The sequence below is a fragment of the Columba livia genome, chromosome 3 (genome assembly GCF_036013475.1).
Source record: "Columba livia isolate bColLiv1 breed racing homer chromosome 3, bColLiv1.pat.W.v2, whole genome shotgun sequence".
Lineage (NCBI taxonomy): Eukaryota > Metazoa > Chordata > Aves > Columbiformes > Columbidae > Columba > Columba livia.
Genome location: NC_088604.1, coordinates 44,392,513 through 44,409,141, shown reverse-complemented (window position 1 = coordinate 44,409,141; position 16,629 = coordinate 44,392,513). Strand labels below are relative to the sequence as shown.

At 34.3% G+C, this 16,629-nt stretch overlaps 1 protein-coding gene across 13 annotated transcripts in view; it reads right to left on the bottom strand.

Annotated features, from left to right (window-relative positions):
* The window catches only part of GRIK2 (glutamate ionotropic receptor kainate type subunit 2), a 382,225-nt gene that overhangs the window by 231,765 nt on the left and 133,831 nt on the right, over window positions 1-16,629 (bottom strand). For all 13 annotated transcript variants that reach the window (XR_010471027.1, XM_065055283.1, XM_065055287.1 and 10 more), the window contains 2 exon segments: window positions 5,607-5,788; window positions 1,871-1,924 (listed from right to left, as the gene is read on the bottom strand). Coding sequence is in view for 12 of the 13 variants with exons in the window: in XM_065055283.1 (XP_064911355.1) it covers window positions 1,871-1,924; window positions 5,607-5,788 (236 nt within the window). In the remaining variant the exon portion in view is untranslated.

Sequence of the window (16,629 nt, the reverse complement as noted above, 5' to 3'; positions counted from 1 at the left end):
TATGATACCATTTTCCATATGTGATACCTAAGACACACAGATGTCAAAATGCCTTTTAAGTTATTTATTTACAAATAACCTAACTCATGTCCCCTTTCTAAAGAAAGAAAACATTTTATTGCAAAGGAAAGGTTGAACTTAACTAGAACTATGTTACATCTTTCCCTTTAAACCTCTCTCACCTTTTACTGTGAAAGAAGCCAGAACCTCAGTTGTAATTATTTAATCAAAACACATTCATATTTATACTGGAATATAATAAATATACACAGCAATATTATACATATATTATAAATACACACAGGTCAGAGTATTAATGATCTACTGCATTAGACCCTGAATCAATCAAAAGGAGAATACACAGAAGACTGTTGTAAACACTGTGACTGGAAAATTTATTTGACAGAACTTTCACCATGTCAGGTAAAAAGCAGTTAATATATCAAAACAACTAAATTCTGATGCAAATTCCGAAGCTACATTGCAAAATCAAAATCTATCATCCATTTATGCACACTAAATTACCCTTTGATAGCTCCAAGTCAATATAATACTTGTCTCTCCTATTAAAAAAAAAAAAATTAACAAAAGAGAGAGAAAAATAGCTGATGTTCTAATAAGTAAATAAGAATGATATAAAATTCTCGTTTTAAAACATAGCTTTAATAATAAAAATTAAATGCCAATGCACAGCATACTACTCAAAGAAGCAATTTTCACTGTTAGCAAAATGAAAATTTAAAAAAATTTTTAAACCCTTGAAACATCTACAATTCATTTTGATAGACTAGTGAGGGAAATTCCATTGCAAATAATTATAAATCCATAAGAGACAGAAAAATTTACACTTCTAAAATAAGACAGGTGCTTGTGCACAGTAATTTGCCTTCACAGTTCTAATGAACTTCACAAATAATTTTGCTTGCTATTCAATGAGTTATTTCAGTGCTAATACTTTCTATGAACTCTTCTTTTGTAGTTCTGACTTGAACTTTCCGTCCTACCACAAAGAGTTCATTTCCATAAGGACTTAAACATGTATGTGACTTTAAAAATAGGTCATTTCAAGCATGGTTTTTCTCATGCTTGAAATGACTTGTATTATAAGAACTTCAATCCGCAATCTATATAGGCAAATCTGAACACAACAGAGAAACATGCACAACTGTAGTTTCTAGAGTACTATTTTACCAACTTTTAAAGTATTTCTTAGGCTGTAGTGAACAACAACAACAAAAAAATCTTCACATACATCTTTGTTATGTCTTGTAAGAGCATTCATATTTTAAACATTCATTTATTGCAAATGTTGAATCTGATGTTTCCAAGAATGATCAAATTTATTAGTTAGTTTTACAATGGACACCAAAGAACATTGCACGATTCATGTGCTTAAAAAAATCTCATGTGGACTGTTAAATAAAATACTGCTAATCACACCAAATTATTCAGGAATCATATGACAGTGAAGAATTACCTTGTAAAATATTGGATTAAAAGTATGGAATATATGAGTATGTTTAAAATGTCATAATCTCTACATACAAATAGCTAAAAGAGAAAAAAGTACAAAATTCATAATATAAATAATCAAGTATTAATTATTTACTTAACTCTGCTTGAAAGTTAAAAACTGCAGTGCTACATAGTCAGTTAGTTTTTTGGGGCCTGTCAGTTTCCAGGGCACACTGTTCAACAATACTTGAACCATCCTGATGAGTTTTCACTGAAAGTAAGAAAACTCAACAGAGAAAACATCTTGTGCTCACACCCCATTCCATAGAGACCTTTTTCACTTTGTCAAGTAATATAATTAAGAAAAGCAACGTCTTTGTTGGTTGTAATCAGTATGTTTTTATAATCTACTTACCAGTGTGGTAAAGATATAGTGATAGTATTCTGTCATCATTCCCATAGCTAAAGCCTTAAAAAAACAAAAACAAAAAGAAAATATTATTGTTTCTCAGGTCACATAATACATTTTTATCACACTTACATGGCAAATGAAAAGCTGCGAAAGAACACTACTGGCATCAGACTACAGGATTGGAATTGTACTAAAATTAGGTCAAGCAAGTCATTTCCTATCAGTTAGAGCAGATTACTGACTATTAAAGGAATTTATGAACCAGATCTTCTGATAGAAAGTATATTATCAGTCTGTTCAGTGCAGTAAATGTGAAAGAGACTTATAGTTTTACATACTAATGGATGCATTAAATTGCCACACAAAATTTGAGTCGACAATATTTTCATTCACTATTGAACCATTCCCTTAAAAAGAATAACCTAATAGGATTTTTTTTTCTATTTTGATAAACAATACTATGTATTTAAAAGAAGAACCCAAGCTTACATTATACATGTGTACATTTTTCCAACCATGGAAGAAAATACTCTGGCGTCAAGTTTTGAAAAGCAAGATACATACTATTTTGGTAAAAATAAAGAACAAATATTCATAGCATTATTGTGTAAACTCAGATATCTATCAAATACCTTCATCTGTCTTGCTAACTGTGTAACGTCAAATAATTTTTCACAAACTATGCATTTTAAAATGTTCATACTTTTCTCTTAAGAGCATAAGAACAAATATTTGTAGATACATTTTAAAGCAATAAAATATGGATGTCTCATTACTCTTATTCATTAAGAGCATTTTCACCTGAAAAGTATGTATCTTCATGCTCTGCACAAAAGTTGTCTTAGCCTACTGTGATTCATTCAATCATTTTAGTACCTACAGTGATTTTCATCTTATTTTAGCACTGTAAAAAAGCCACACAAGTAAGCAGTATTTTCTTTCTTTCCAGGAGTTATCAACAGAATCTTTGTCAAGTCACTGCCAGTTACACCTCCTTAAACACACTGAAAGCAACAGTTATACAATTGTCATAGTACTACAATTTGTATAAAATAGAATTATCAGAGTTCTGAAGGCTGTGGGAACCTTTCTACTTGTGACAGTCTGAAAAAATGGTGAAATGACTACTCTATATGTTCTTTTCCAAGGAAAAGTTAAAAGCTAAAATGAATATGAACCATCAGCTGCAGATCAGATTTTATAATATTTTAGGCAAGACTTCAACAAAAACTGCAACAATAGTTTTCCAAAGGGTACCTATACCTGTGTATTTAGAATTCCACAGTAATATTTAGAACTACAGTATAGTGTGCCAATAGCAATTTAAATTCTCTTACACACAGGAAATCCACTATCTCGTGAAATATTATAACTTCATTAGAAACTGTACAACTACAAATATTGTTAACTTAAGAACTTCTCGTTTTTAGATAAAGCCAAGGTATCATCCTCTATGCATGTAACACATTTGCAGTCACCTGTATCTTAACTGTTTATAGTCAGGTCTTTCATACTCCACAGAATCTCCACACAAGAACACCCTACTTATGTTTCTGATTGTGCTGTGTGATGGAGTTGTCTCTTTTCAAAGTCTCCTTTTTCTCACTTTCCTCAGTTCTCAAAAGACTTCACTTTTTTCTCCTCTTCAAAACACTGTCTTTTCTCTGCCTCATTATTCCCTAACCTTTTAAATCATGTCTGCTTTCCCTGGTTGCCTGGTGATGTAGTTACCATTGATAGCTGCCTTAATTTAGTTATATTTGGCTGAATTGTAGGATTTTTTTTTCCTTTTCATGATGCATTTTTAGCCAGAAAACAGTAGCTGCCATTCCACTGGCCCCTCAATGTATTTTCTTCTTTATTTCCAACTTGTTTTCTCTTCTACCACTTCATCGTTCATATTTCCAGTCATCCTCCCAAGAAGAAACCCCTTGTCATGCCTCTCCAAGTTCATCCCTCCATTACCAGAAAACATTAATGAATAGTTGACAAATCAGTACGTGAAGATTTTTGTTACTATTATTTTTCAGCAAACACTTGTAAATGCTATATTTGGAGTGATATAACTAAATAATAATTACAGTGTTATCATCCTTTGTGTCAATTTTGATAGCAAGAGCTCACATTCAGGTTCATAACTACCACTCTTAGGCACATTTAAAGCATTGCAGTATTGGAGCTGAATGGAAAGCTCAAAGTCTATAGAAACTGTATAAAGATATAAACACTCATGAAATAATTGTTCTTGTATCTTCCTTCTATACAACAGTTAACATTTTGATTTTAAAAGGTTAAATTCTCACTCTCAGGTCCTGGGACATGATCAAAGATAAAAGGCTTTTAATTTTGTTCCCATTTCCCTCAAGTCATGTGGTTTTCATGATTTTGCATAATGTGAGAGGAAAGTTTCTTTTCACCTGAAACCTACTGTGTACAGTATAAATGATGTGCCTTGATGGCATTATTGTAAGTACTGCAACTTTGTATTACCGTCAACACATTTTCCATTTGCATTTTTAAGATGTTAAAGTAATTAAATGTACATTAATGATTTGGGCTGAACAATTACCCTGACTAGGCTGGCTTATGCTTACCAAACAGCAAAAACCACCAGCAGAGGTTTAAAATTACTAGGGATTATGATGACAGTATACATGTTTGTTTACTAGCAATTTTAATTGTACCCACAACAATGCCCCTAGGCACCTTTAATGAGAGACATATTTTCAGATCTTAAATATATTTTGTTTTTAATACAGTCTGCTAACAAACATAATACAAACACGAATTAAAGTCATTAGAAATGTGCATTAGAAATGTAAAGTATTGTAGAATATTGTTTAGGCTCAGGTATTTTTTCCTACCCTCCTTATTGAAGTGATAGTTCAATTCAAAAACTATGGGGAAAAAAGGCCTCTGAACAGAAGGAATTCCCAGTCTTTGGAGCTAGCTCATTAAACTAAAGGAGTCATACAAAGACATGTCTTTTACACGCACTTCAGGGTTACAGTAAATTTTTTTATGAGCCTTGTCCTTAGTGTGCCATTATATTGCCACCTTCTCTTGGAAGACGTCACTGGAATCTGCTTCTGAAACATAAATCCAGCCAAGTATTTGGGATTCTGCTGTATCTCACCTACTCCTCTTGGACATAACAAGCAAACACTTTCAAAGCACCTACCCAAACATATTCAGGTGTTTTGCAGCCCTATTAGTAATGCAAGAAGAATATGACTCTAAAAGATATCTATTGGTTCCATCCTCTCAGCAGAACACATTAGCACGTTCTATTGGTAACATACTATTCAAATATTACTGTCTGATTAAGAGTATACATTTTAGAAGCTTAAATTTTTTTAAAAAAAATATCTTTTTTATTTAATACACTACTTAACAACCATTTAAAACTCTCATTAAAGCATCAGTCCTCCAAAGTATCAAATTCTTCATAGCTGAAAGACTGTTGTACCTTTTCACCTCTACAGGAACCAATTCATCTGTTTCTTTAAAAAAAAAAAAAAATAAAAAAAAAAAAAAATAAAAAAAATAAAAAAAATGAAAGCAGCTACTGTTAGACTCACCAATAAAATGATCTCTGAAATCCTTGGCTGATTTTCTGTTAGGCCTCAGTAAAACTGGCATACAATTCCCCGCTTGTTAAATGTCATTAACTCTGGATAGTTCTTTTATTTATTAGGGATGAAAAAGATTAGGCTATCTAAAGCGTAATGAGGATTACCTGTTTCAAGATGCCCGCTGCCATTTCATGGCTGCAGTCAAAGATTACATGGAATTCTTTGCCTCTTTTCATCTCCTTTAGCAATGGCTTTGCATCTTTTGTGTCAGCTGGTAACTGACGGATTTTTAGTCTCAGGTTGTATCGTGATGGAGCCTTGATGAGCTCTTGTAATCGAATAAGACCTTAAAGAAAACAGAGGAGTCAAAACAAAAGAAAATTACCAAAACAAGAACCTGGGCTGCTAGCAGGACAACTTACTATAAATATTCAAAGTTTCCTGAATTTTTCTCTCTTCTCAGTGCATTGCAACTGATACACTCACAATACTTCATATCACATGAGTCTTTCTTCTACTGTAATATTAGCAGACAGTAAGCAGCCTCAGTCAGGATTACCTTAAGACAGACAAATCTTCCTTTAGCATTTGCTCTTCAAAGAACATATGTAATTATTCTAATTCAATTAAAGCAATATCCTAGACTAATAGTTTGTAATCAGACTACCAGTCTCCTAACTAATCTATTACAAAATTCTGAACCATTTCAGCACTGTAGAACTCTCCCATCATTCACATGAGTACTATATATTTTTTCTTGATTATACAGGTAACAAAACACATATATGCAGCAGCGAAGAGGGTCTTATGAACTAAACATCTGCTGTATGGCTGACAAAAACTGCAGAGGAGAGAGGCAACAATTCAAAAACTTTCTTCCAAGCTTTGTTCTGCTTAAGAGTGTTACCCAAGAAGGTGAGGAAAGTGTGCATCACTTCATTATGTCCTCAAGAGCCTACCTGGGCTGTTCAAGAATCAAAAAAAAATAGAAAGTCCTCCACTTCATAAATCTTGTCATGATTGGACTACCACAAAGAAAGAAAAAATGCCACTAAAATTTGAAATAGAATATTTACAGACACAGGAACTAATCCCAGAGCAATTAAAAACTGTCAAGGAGAATACTATAATGATGGTGTATGCTTGCTAGGTCACCAATGTGCCTGAGAGAGAAGCAATGAGTGATAAATCACTACACTGTAAAATAAGTGCAAAAGTTGTAGAAGCTACTGAAGGAACCTAAGTATGAGAAAGAGGGGAAGAAAATCTGTGAATGCACATCGCTGTAGTACACTAACTAGACCTCAGAGGTGGGACAGTACAGGTGTGCATGTAGGCAAATGAAAAAGTATTTATGCTTTCAATAACTGTCAGGACACAGTAACCAAAGAGCTTCCTCAAAACATATTTTAAAGATAAATCTGAGACATAAACAAATTCCAGGAATTTCAAAGCTAAGATTTTTCTCCTATCATCATCAGTGTGAAATGAAAAAAGCAACACTAAGCTTTTGGTGTGTAGTATTTTTGCTCATAGCTTCTACATGTATCAGAATATTTAATTTTAGTAATAATTATAGTTAACATGTACTTCCATTTTTAGAATTTTGACATATGTTTTTCATTATGTTTCCAGCCACCAACATTTCTTAAAATTCGGATTAATTATGCAGGGCACAAAACATGTTCCAGTCTACTAAACAACTCACTTCAGTCCACCAGGCCATTCACTGCAAGGAATGTTTGTTCAACCTCATCCATACTTTAAAAATAAATCCTTTCTGGCACAAGTTCAACAGTTTCCAGCTTGCTAGGCTCTCACAGGAACAATTTCAGAAAACAGAACTCCCTCACTCACAAGGGCTGCCACCTCCCCCGCAGAGCACCCTGGACATGACACTCTTCAGAAAACACGTGGTGGAGGGAGTTACCATAAAGCTGTGTCACAGGTGTCAAGTACCAGCACAACAGTTAGCCCACAGCTCCTTGCTGCAGAGAAACACCTCATGGAGCAAAAGCTCAGGTAGCGCTGAGCATACATCTCACTGGTACTTTTATTTCTATGTCAGAGCACCAATGGGTAAAGTGCTGAGAAGCAGCATTTCCTCATTCAGACATTAAGTGGGAACTCAGATTGAGTAAGGGCTTTCCAGGCTTCAGAATCAGTCTCTTACAAACATGAACCTTCCATGCTGTACCTAGCATTTGTGAGGCCATATTTGTGTCATATAAAGTGTGCGAAGAGCAGTCTAGTTTTCCTAGAAAAGTGGCATAAGTAACCTGAAAAAGAAACAAACAAACATACGCATACAGAAAAAAATCCACCAAAACCAAAACCCAATATTCTCTTTCCCTTTTCTTCTCCATTAGGCCTGGATGAAGACACTGGAAACTAGAGTTGAAATATATTGGACATGTTGGTGGTGCATCATGACCTACCCAGTGCTGGTCTCAGTCAACCTCAAGTCAACCTCAACAGTAGTGGAAAAAGGCTGAAAACACCCTCTTCAAGGGAGGGACCTCCTTGCCACAGCACAGCCTGGCTGAGAGGGTGGCAGGCTGCAGCCACGGGCACCTCAAGCCAGGGCAGGGACCCCCTGAGATACTGTGGCCTGGAGCAACAGGAAAAGCCATTACAGACAAAGCAGCAGAAAAAGTCAAACAAAACAGCCTGAGCCTGCTGCTCCTCCAATCACATCCCAGGTTAAAAGTCATTGAACCACATGTAGCCTCTGGTGAAAATATGCACAGTGGGGTTTTTTTTGTTCCTAAGGAGGAAAAAGGTTTGTAATTGCATCCTTTCTCTCAGTAGCAAAATGAGTGATCAGAAGCTTGTGTTTAAAAGTAATTAAGTAAAAAGCCCTGATTCCGGATTGGTTTGCCTGCAATGTTTTCCAAACATATTGAGCTGTTTAATTTTTCCTCCTTTCTTTTCTAGGTTAAATATTGAAGAGTGGGTCATTATTTGTGACCAAGGGAAAAATTAAGCACTAAAAACATATAACCTGAAAGAACAAGCTCCTACATGTAAATTACAGCACGTTGGTCTGGCCACAGATAAATAAATTCTGCCACTATCCTTGGAGTAACCTGGATAATAATCTGTGTTTGGAGTTCATTTTTTCACGGGTAAAAAACATCATATGTTTAAGGTTTTTGCAGTAAAACTAGTGCTTTCCAGTAACCAAAAATGAGTTCTACCTTATTTAGCCTCTTTAACATACAGTCCTGAACAAATCAGGTGAAGTCAGACCAATTAGTTTTTTCCTTTCATTTTTAGATGTTGCCAAAATTTCTTCTGTCTGTATTTTCACTTTTTCCTAATACTGTTACAACTCATTTGAATGAGTGAGATTGCTGAGACTCAAGGAAGACTGCTTCTTCCTAATGTGTCCAGCTCATTTGTGGGACTCCATTTCTATTATAGTTTTAGGTCAAATAAACATGGAGTATTTCTACATTATCTATGAGTTTCTGAGCTACTGTTGATCCCAAAGTAACTTTTGTTACTGTTGTCTGACATTAGAGAAATTGTACAAGCTGGTTATTCGTGATCAAAATAGCAAGCTGTCATACACTGAGAAATAACGTCTCTGGATCAGCAAAGGAGAGTTTCAAAAGGGCACATATGTAGCTCATGTGTAGCAAATCAGAAAAAGAGGTACCAAAGCCTCCAATGAAGGGAAGAACATCATATGAAAACTACAACCACAGTGAAGCTAAGGACAAAATGAGCCCTTTCTTCACTATGGTTTAGAGAAGATATCTGTCAACACAAAAACACAGATGTCAGCCTAGAATATTTTTTAAACAACTGATTTACAATATAAAATGAAGTACAGTCCTCAGATGAAATGCTGATCTCTTATTTTATCAACATTACAGTATCCCAGTATAATTAAAATTAAAAAAAAAAATAAATAAAAAAAATAAAAAGGACCATTTGTGTGGAGAAGCTCCTAAAAACAAACAATCAATCTATTTTACAATGGTATAGAAATAATTACTGCATTTTGGGAATGTACTTCCTGCAGTTTCTTTCACCAAGGACACCTTTTTCCTGTCCCTTTAAACTCTCAATTCCTTCTTTTAGCAGCCACTGTGATAGAGCCTTACCTCTGAATGGCTGGGAAGAATGTGGTGTGAGTAACTCTTTTCAGAAGCTGCCATCAATTCATCTTTAAGGAGAATCCTGAAGGAGCAGTTTGTGAGCTCTCCAGCTGGCATCTTCCTCCAAAGAGATCAATCACATTACCTCCTCGACATGTTCAACTTCAACCAGTCCAGGAAGCAAGAGCCCCAAGTTTGTTTTAAAACCTGTGTCTCCAGCTCAGCAGTCTTGCAAGCCATTGCTATGCCACCTGGCCTGCTCATCAACCTATTTATCATTTCCGTTAATGCTGCCTTTGTGTTGCACAGGAAGAATGTAAGCAAATGCATTTTGCAATAGGCTGAACACATGAACCTTTTTCTGTACAAAAGAACACTAATGCTCTTTTAAAGGCTACTCTTATCTTCAGAATCTCAAAAACTTCAAAAATAATAATGTATGGCTTTATAGAACTACCAGAATAGTTTCTCTATTTTCAGCAAGTTGTTTCCTCTCACATTTTGCTGTACTCTTCTCCCTCCCTGATGGTTCCCTGTCCAGTTTTTTTAGTTATGTCTTAGAAAAATATCACTGTATATTGGGTTTTGTAAGACGTATGGGTAGAAGTGAGGAGAATGCCAGTTTATTGGGCATTGATAGAATGTTTCACATCAACTGGAACAGTTAATTGCTATAAAAAAGATATTGAACATTCTGAAGAGATTACTCATGAACTCTCAAGATTAGTTTTATCATCCTCATTCTCTACTTAAACACTTCTAGTGAAAGGATTAAAAAGAAAAGAAATTACACTTGCTAGCTACTTTAACAGTGGGCTATTCTGTGTTCTTTGGATATAACAGCATAATGCAGAAACATCATTAAGAAAAATGAAGAGAAAATAGAGATGAAGGGAACTGTGTACTTACCTCCTTATCAAAGTATATAATAATGACCTACTGTCCCAAGCTCTTATAAATCAAAACACCCTTAGTCTATGTTGACCTATTCTATCACATGTTGATGACTTCATTCCAAGCTTCACTCTCCCCATATGTAGCCTTTCAGCTATACAAACACACTTAAGATAGAGTGCTTCAAAACATGCAGTTTATGTTAGGAGAAAAAACCAAACAAACAAACAAACAAACAAAAAAAAAACACACACAAAAAAAAAAAAAGGGTTTTCTTTGGGACAGAGGGGGGAAAGTTCTTGTTTTGGGGAAATATATTTACTTTGAGCATATCACTTAAAAAAAAGTTTTAGTCATGCTGAAAAGCCAATTCTGGGTTACTGAGTGTGAGGGGACAAATAAAAGTTACATTATTTCCAACTGAAAATATTTTCCAGAAACCTCCTGTTGGATGGAAGCCATGCCAGTAATATAAGAATAATTATTATTTTCAGCACCTAGTTCTTTCCTGGCATTTTTTTTTTCTCAAATCAGCATCTTTTTGTGGTCTGGACTGGACGGAGACTAAATCTTCTCCAGATACAAAACTTCAGTATAGAATAATGATACTGATGGCAGCAATCCATTTACTGACTTAATTGTCTGCTGAAAACAAGATTTCTAGGGCTAAGAACTATTCCCCTCTCTAAACCTCTCCGTAATTGTGGCTATCATGCAGCCTCACAACATCCATCTTGCCCTCAGGCTGACTTCTTGTGTGCTGTTCTGTGTCCATTTATCTGTGGACATTTATCAAGACAATTGGATAGTTTTGCACAAGCTCCAAAGCTCAATATTTAGAAGCATACAACAGAAATACTTCAGATGTTTATTTTCATTTTAGAGGGTTTACAGTTCATAGACATAGAATCATAGAATGTCTTGAGTTGGAAAGGTCCCACAAGGATCATTGAGTCCAACTCCTGTCCCTGCACAGGACAACCCCACAATTCACACCATGTGTCTGAGGATGTTGTCCAATCAGTCCTTGAATACTGTTAGGCTTGGGGCTATGACTACCTCCCTGGAGAGCCTGTTCCTTTATTAAAAATAAACTAATTCAACAATGAAGTGTGTGTGGGAAGAAGGGACTTATTTAAATGTCTTTGGTTCCAAAATTTGACATGAGCTTTGAAGTTTCGCTGTTAGAGAGATGATACCTGGTTTGCCTTCACATCCATACTTCTGGACTAAACTGCATCCTCACGTATAGCAATTAGTGCCCTCTGGGCACGTTAGAGGATAAAGTCCAGTCCCCAAAATTCAAGTGTTCCTCACTTTGTATATGGAAGGATGGACCTGATTCAAGCCCTTTAACCTTTATGTCTAGCCGTCTTACCCATTTTTGGTCAATGTCAGCTCAACAAACAGAAGTTACTTTGTTGAAGAATTAAGATCAACAGTGATCATACAAGTCATATGACTATGTGTCACCTGACTAAAGGGACTTTTCTTTCACTTCTTGATGTGCACTGCCACAAAATTATGTTGACATAACCAGTGGTGTACCTCAAAAGGATTTAGACCACAGTTACACTAATATCCAAGAAAAATCTTCCTTTCTAAAACAAAGAAAAGCAGAACTATGTTTTTTATCTAGATGTGTGTGCATCTGTATTTGAAATACAAACCTCATTATTATGAAAGATCTAAAAGTGTCTAGCCTAAAGGCAGAAGAAAACTTCATTTTAGACAAAAATAAAAATCTTTGTTTTGAAACAATTACTTAGCACAGGAAATTACTTAGCATGTTTCTTCATAATTATTCATAATTAATATTGAAGTTGAGATTACTAAAATGCCACATATAGGAGAGACGAGCTGTAGGGTTAAAAATCACTGAACAAAAACAATAAGGATCCAGGTTTAACTCCACAGACAGTCAGATTTCTATTCTGATACTCTGTCTATCACTTAATTTCCTGTGTCTTGGTTCTTAGCATCTGAATGTTAAATCTATTTTATTGCTTTCAGCATAACCAGAGGTAATTGAAATGCAATGTAATAATCAGCTTTATTGTTTCCTTAAATATGCTAAGTGAGCACGTCAGAGCATGTGTGTGAATGTCTTTTATAGTTAGCTTCAAATAGCCAATCCCAATTTATCCTGTTTCCAGTAACAATTCTTTTCTAATATTGGTTCTTCAGCACTGCAGTGAAAATAGTTCTCTACTCCATCCCACACAGTTCATGTGCAACTTAAGTTCAGAAAAGTTCTTCAGTTCATGGAAGGGTTTTGATCTTGAAGATCACCATAACAAGATGGAGAAAATGAGTTTTTTCATACCATCTGAGTATTTAGTTGCAGCATGCATCCAGCTAGGGGCAGAGGGAAACAAAACCAAGCAAAAATAAAAGACCACCACATTGTTCATTCCTTCCCTCACCTCCACACCTAGAAAAATAATTTGATAGAATAGAAGAAAATTTTGAATATTAAGAAAACTTCGATCCTTTTGTATTAGATTTGCCATGTTTTTCTAGTCTCCAGCAACATGTGATATTCCTTTACATATGTGGCTCCATTATAATATGCTGAATTTGAAATACTGCTATTATTCAGTTTTCTGAACATGTTTCTTGACCATTTTCAGAAAGCTTTAATTCAGTGTGATTATAGCAATGACAATTAACAGTCCTTAGCATTTCAAAAAAGTTCTTGTAATAGTGTGCAGTATGATCTCTCAAGTGGCTGACATCTCTGAGCACTGCAGTTTAATGAGAGTGAAGGGGGAAAAGGAGATCTATTACAGCCAAAGGACAAAACATCTTTTGTCAATGCCATCAGAATCAGCGTTAAAAGAAGCAGTAGAACAAGTCAGCAATTTCTAGCTGTACCATAGAAGTATCAGTATTGCAACAACCTCATTAAAAAATAACATCTTCTAGAAATCAAAATGGACTTGGTTGGAAAAGAAACATAAATGAGCATTCTAAACTGGAATTTGCACTAGGTAAGCAAATTTATTCTTAGAAACAAAAGCAGTTATGTTTTTGTTAAAAGAATTGGTAAGAGTGCAACAGAAGAAAAAATCTGTAATTGCAGTTAAAATGTGTTAAGACAGGAATATTTGAACTGAGACTGATGTAAAGCAATTCAAAAAGGGCTTGACATCTTAAATGTATTTCACAGTGTTCTTCCAACTAGAGGACAAAATATATAATACTGAAGTAGGAGTAAAGAATAGTTAAGTTTGGATAAATCTAAGTTTAAATGTAAGCCCCATGCAAGATGTGATACTGATTATATGTCTATTTCCCTGTTTTCATTTTTCTCTTAAATAGTATTCCTGTCACGTTTTTCTGCATTTGAAAACAGTAGATAACATTTCCAGTCTTCACAAAAGAAATAATTGTTTTGATCATAAATTCCCCAGCAAATTTTCAATAAGATTTAAATTCTTAAATTTATTCAAACCCACAAGAGCAAAATAATTTAGAAAATTATTGGATTATGTTTGTTGTTAACGCAATAATTTCTGGCAATATTACCTCCACTTCTGTTCCTTAGGCTTATAGAAAAATACTATAAAGTACCTCATGGATTGATTTTATTTTTATTTTAAACCTATAGTTTTATTTTTATAATACCACATCTTGTTGCAGTAAGTCCAAATTCCATTCTTGGCCAAAGCAGGAAGGGAGCTCTGGTATATGTTTTCATAAAAGATGGGCTCAGATGATGCATTCTGTTTAACTTGATGATTTTGACTTTTCTTTTCAAAAAATTAATTAAAATCTCTATAGAATTATTCTCAAAGAACAATTACAGGTCCACTTACCAAAAAGAATGAAATAATTTAACATATTTCTCTTCAGACAGGTAGCTAAAGTAATTCTTAACTTCCAAAGTGCAAAAAGACTAAAACAGTTTGAAAGTGAAATTTTACCTTCACAACATCCTCCTTACTGCTGGTATTTTCATGTAACACTGGAAAAACACTTCTGAACTTTATTGAACAAATGGTATGATAATTTTCTTAGAAAAGGAGTACACCAAGCTAATTACTCAGCTACATCCAAATACCACACTTAGGTTTAACACAACTACTAATTGTATTTTCATTTGAAATTACTGTGCACAACACTCGAAACACTTTGTACTTAAAAGGTACTATGCAATATGTAACCAGTCTGGAAAATATTTCTTCATTCTCCAAAAATAGAACAAAATTATTACTGCTTTTGATTATTACAATTTTACTAAATCTGAGTTTATTAAGAAAGATTTAAAAATTGATTGTCTTTAATAAGAAGATTCAATAAAATTGTGGGTGTTTTTACAAATGCTGCAACCTCTGTCTGACCCAGTGACTGAACAGGTGTGGAATTAGAAATGTTTGCCATTCCAGCTGATAAGCATGGGAAACATCAAGTCTGCTTTGTTCCTCATGGCAAATACAGAACCAGAATAAATCGTAGTTAAAATTGCACAGGTCAAGTCGGTATAAATATAGAAAAATATACACAGGTATAATTTTCATCTAATTGATCAATGGAGTAACTTAATAGTAGTTTATAATTTTGTATTTCTGAACATGTGATAGATACATTAGTCAGTATCAGTGGTAGGGAACAGTCCTGACAGTGACCTTAAAAAATATTACCTGTATTTTCTGTTCTGTCTAGCAAAAGAAGTATGAATATATAGCTATTTAAAAAGAAAAAAAAAAAAAAAAAAAAAAAACCACCACACTTTATTCTACCCAATTTTAAGTAGGTTCCAGGTTAGGAAAGTAGTTATTAAGAACAGGTGGATGATTTAGATGTTAAGTGGAAGTAAGGAATCAGAATTAATGTATTTCAAAATTTGGACAAATATCTAAGGTGGAATAAATGTGAGCTTGTCTACTTTTTCCACCTATCATCCATGACTTCTCAAAAGGTAATTATTAACAGATCTAAGATTACTTCATTTTTAAGATTTTCAAAAGTATCTTACTCAAGGGACCTAAGTCCCTTAATAACTGTTTCTTTAATTAGGTTTCAGTATTATTTAAGAAATAATCAGCTGATGATTCTTCAGTTTGGACTCCAATTAATTCTGTTGGCAGAAATTCCAGTTTTAATGACATGTATTTTCTTGAATTCTATTCACTATATTTTTCTGTTTTGCAGTTCCCTAATAATAAACCATTATTTTTCCACTCGCAAGCATTAATTCTCTATCAGAAATATCACAAGAACATCTCATAGATGGGCATTCAGTATTTTCAGTATTAAAAAAAATAAACATGCATTGTAACATCTTTCTAAGAATACTGTAAAAATTATGTTCTTTTGTACTCTTTTTCTCAATAAACACCTAGTTTCAGATATCTGTTGAAATTAAAACCTCACCTGTGGTTAGTTTTGTTAGATGATTCTAAAAATGATGGAAGAAACCACTTTGTCCATTTAATTGTCAAGGTTTAGTGGTTTGGAACTTGATCCACAGGAATGCAAATCACAATAATAATACTCCTTTGTGCTTTTTATAATTGCGCTGTTGCTCCCAGCTGATGTCTCCTACTGTATTGCAGAGTGAGGACCCCAGATTATCTTTAAGAAAGCTCTCCCTATTTCTGCCTGTCATCTATTCTTGAACAAATGTTACCCTTCTATATCAAAATTTCAAACCTGAAATTTATTCTACTGCATGCCAGCCATGTCAGTTTGTAAGTTTCTGTTATAGATCACCAAGATTGAAGTCTTGTCTTCTAAACTCAGGTGAAATGCACTGTTATTGTATCAGTTGTCAAATGTTCAAATACAGCATTGTCAACATTCCTTCTCTCTCTCATTCTGCTAAGAATAGACCTTAGTTATACAGATGTGTTTACAAAGAACAGCTTTTCACATAAATTGAGATGTTAATTCATTCACAGAAAAACAGAAACAAGCAGAACTTTTCAGACCATCTCATTTTCTACCTTCCATCCTAGCTGTCTGTTCTCCGAGGTTTCTTGAACAACTTTTCTCATCTTTGTGGTGCACTATGTGTATTCTTCTTAAAGATATTTTTTCTCCCTAGCCAAGATTTATTTTGAATCACGAGATTTTTTTCCTTAATCCTTCAGCAATGTTGCCCACCTGACATCACCCCACATCCATTTCAACCCCAAGATATTTAATTTACCTTAGAGTAAAGGTTTGTTGTTTTTGG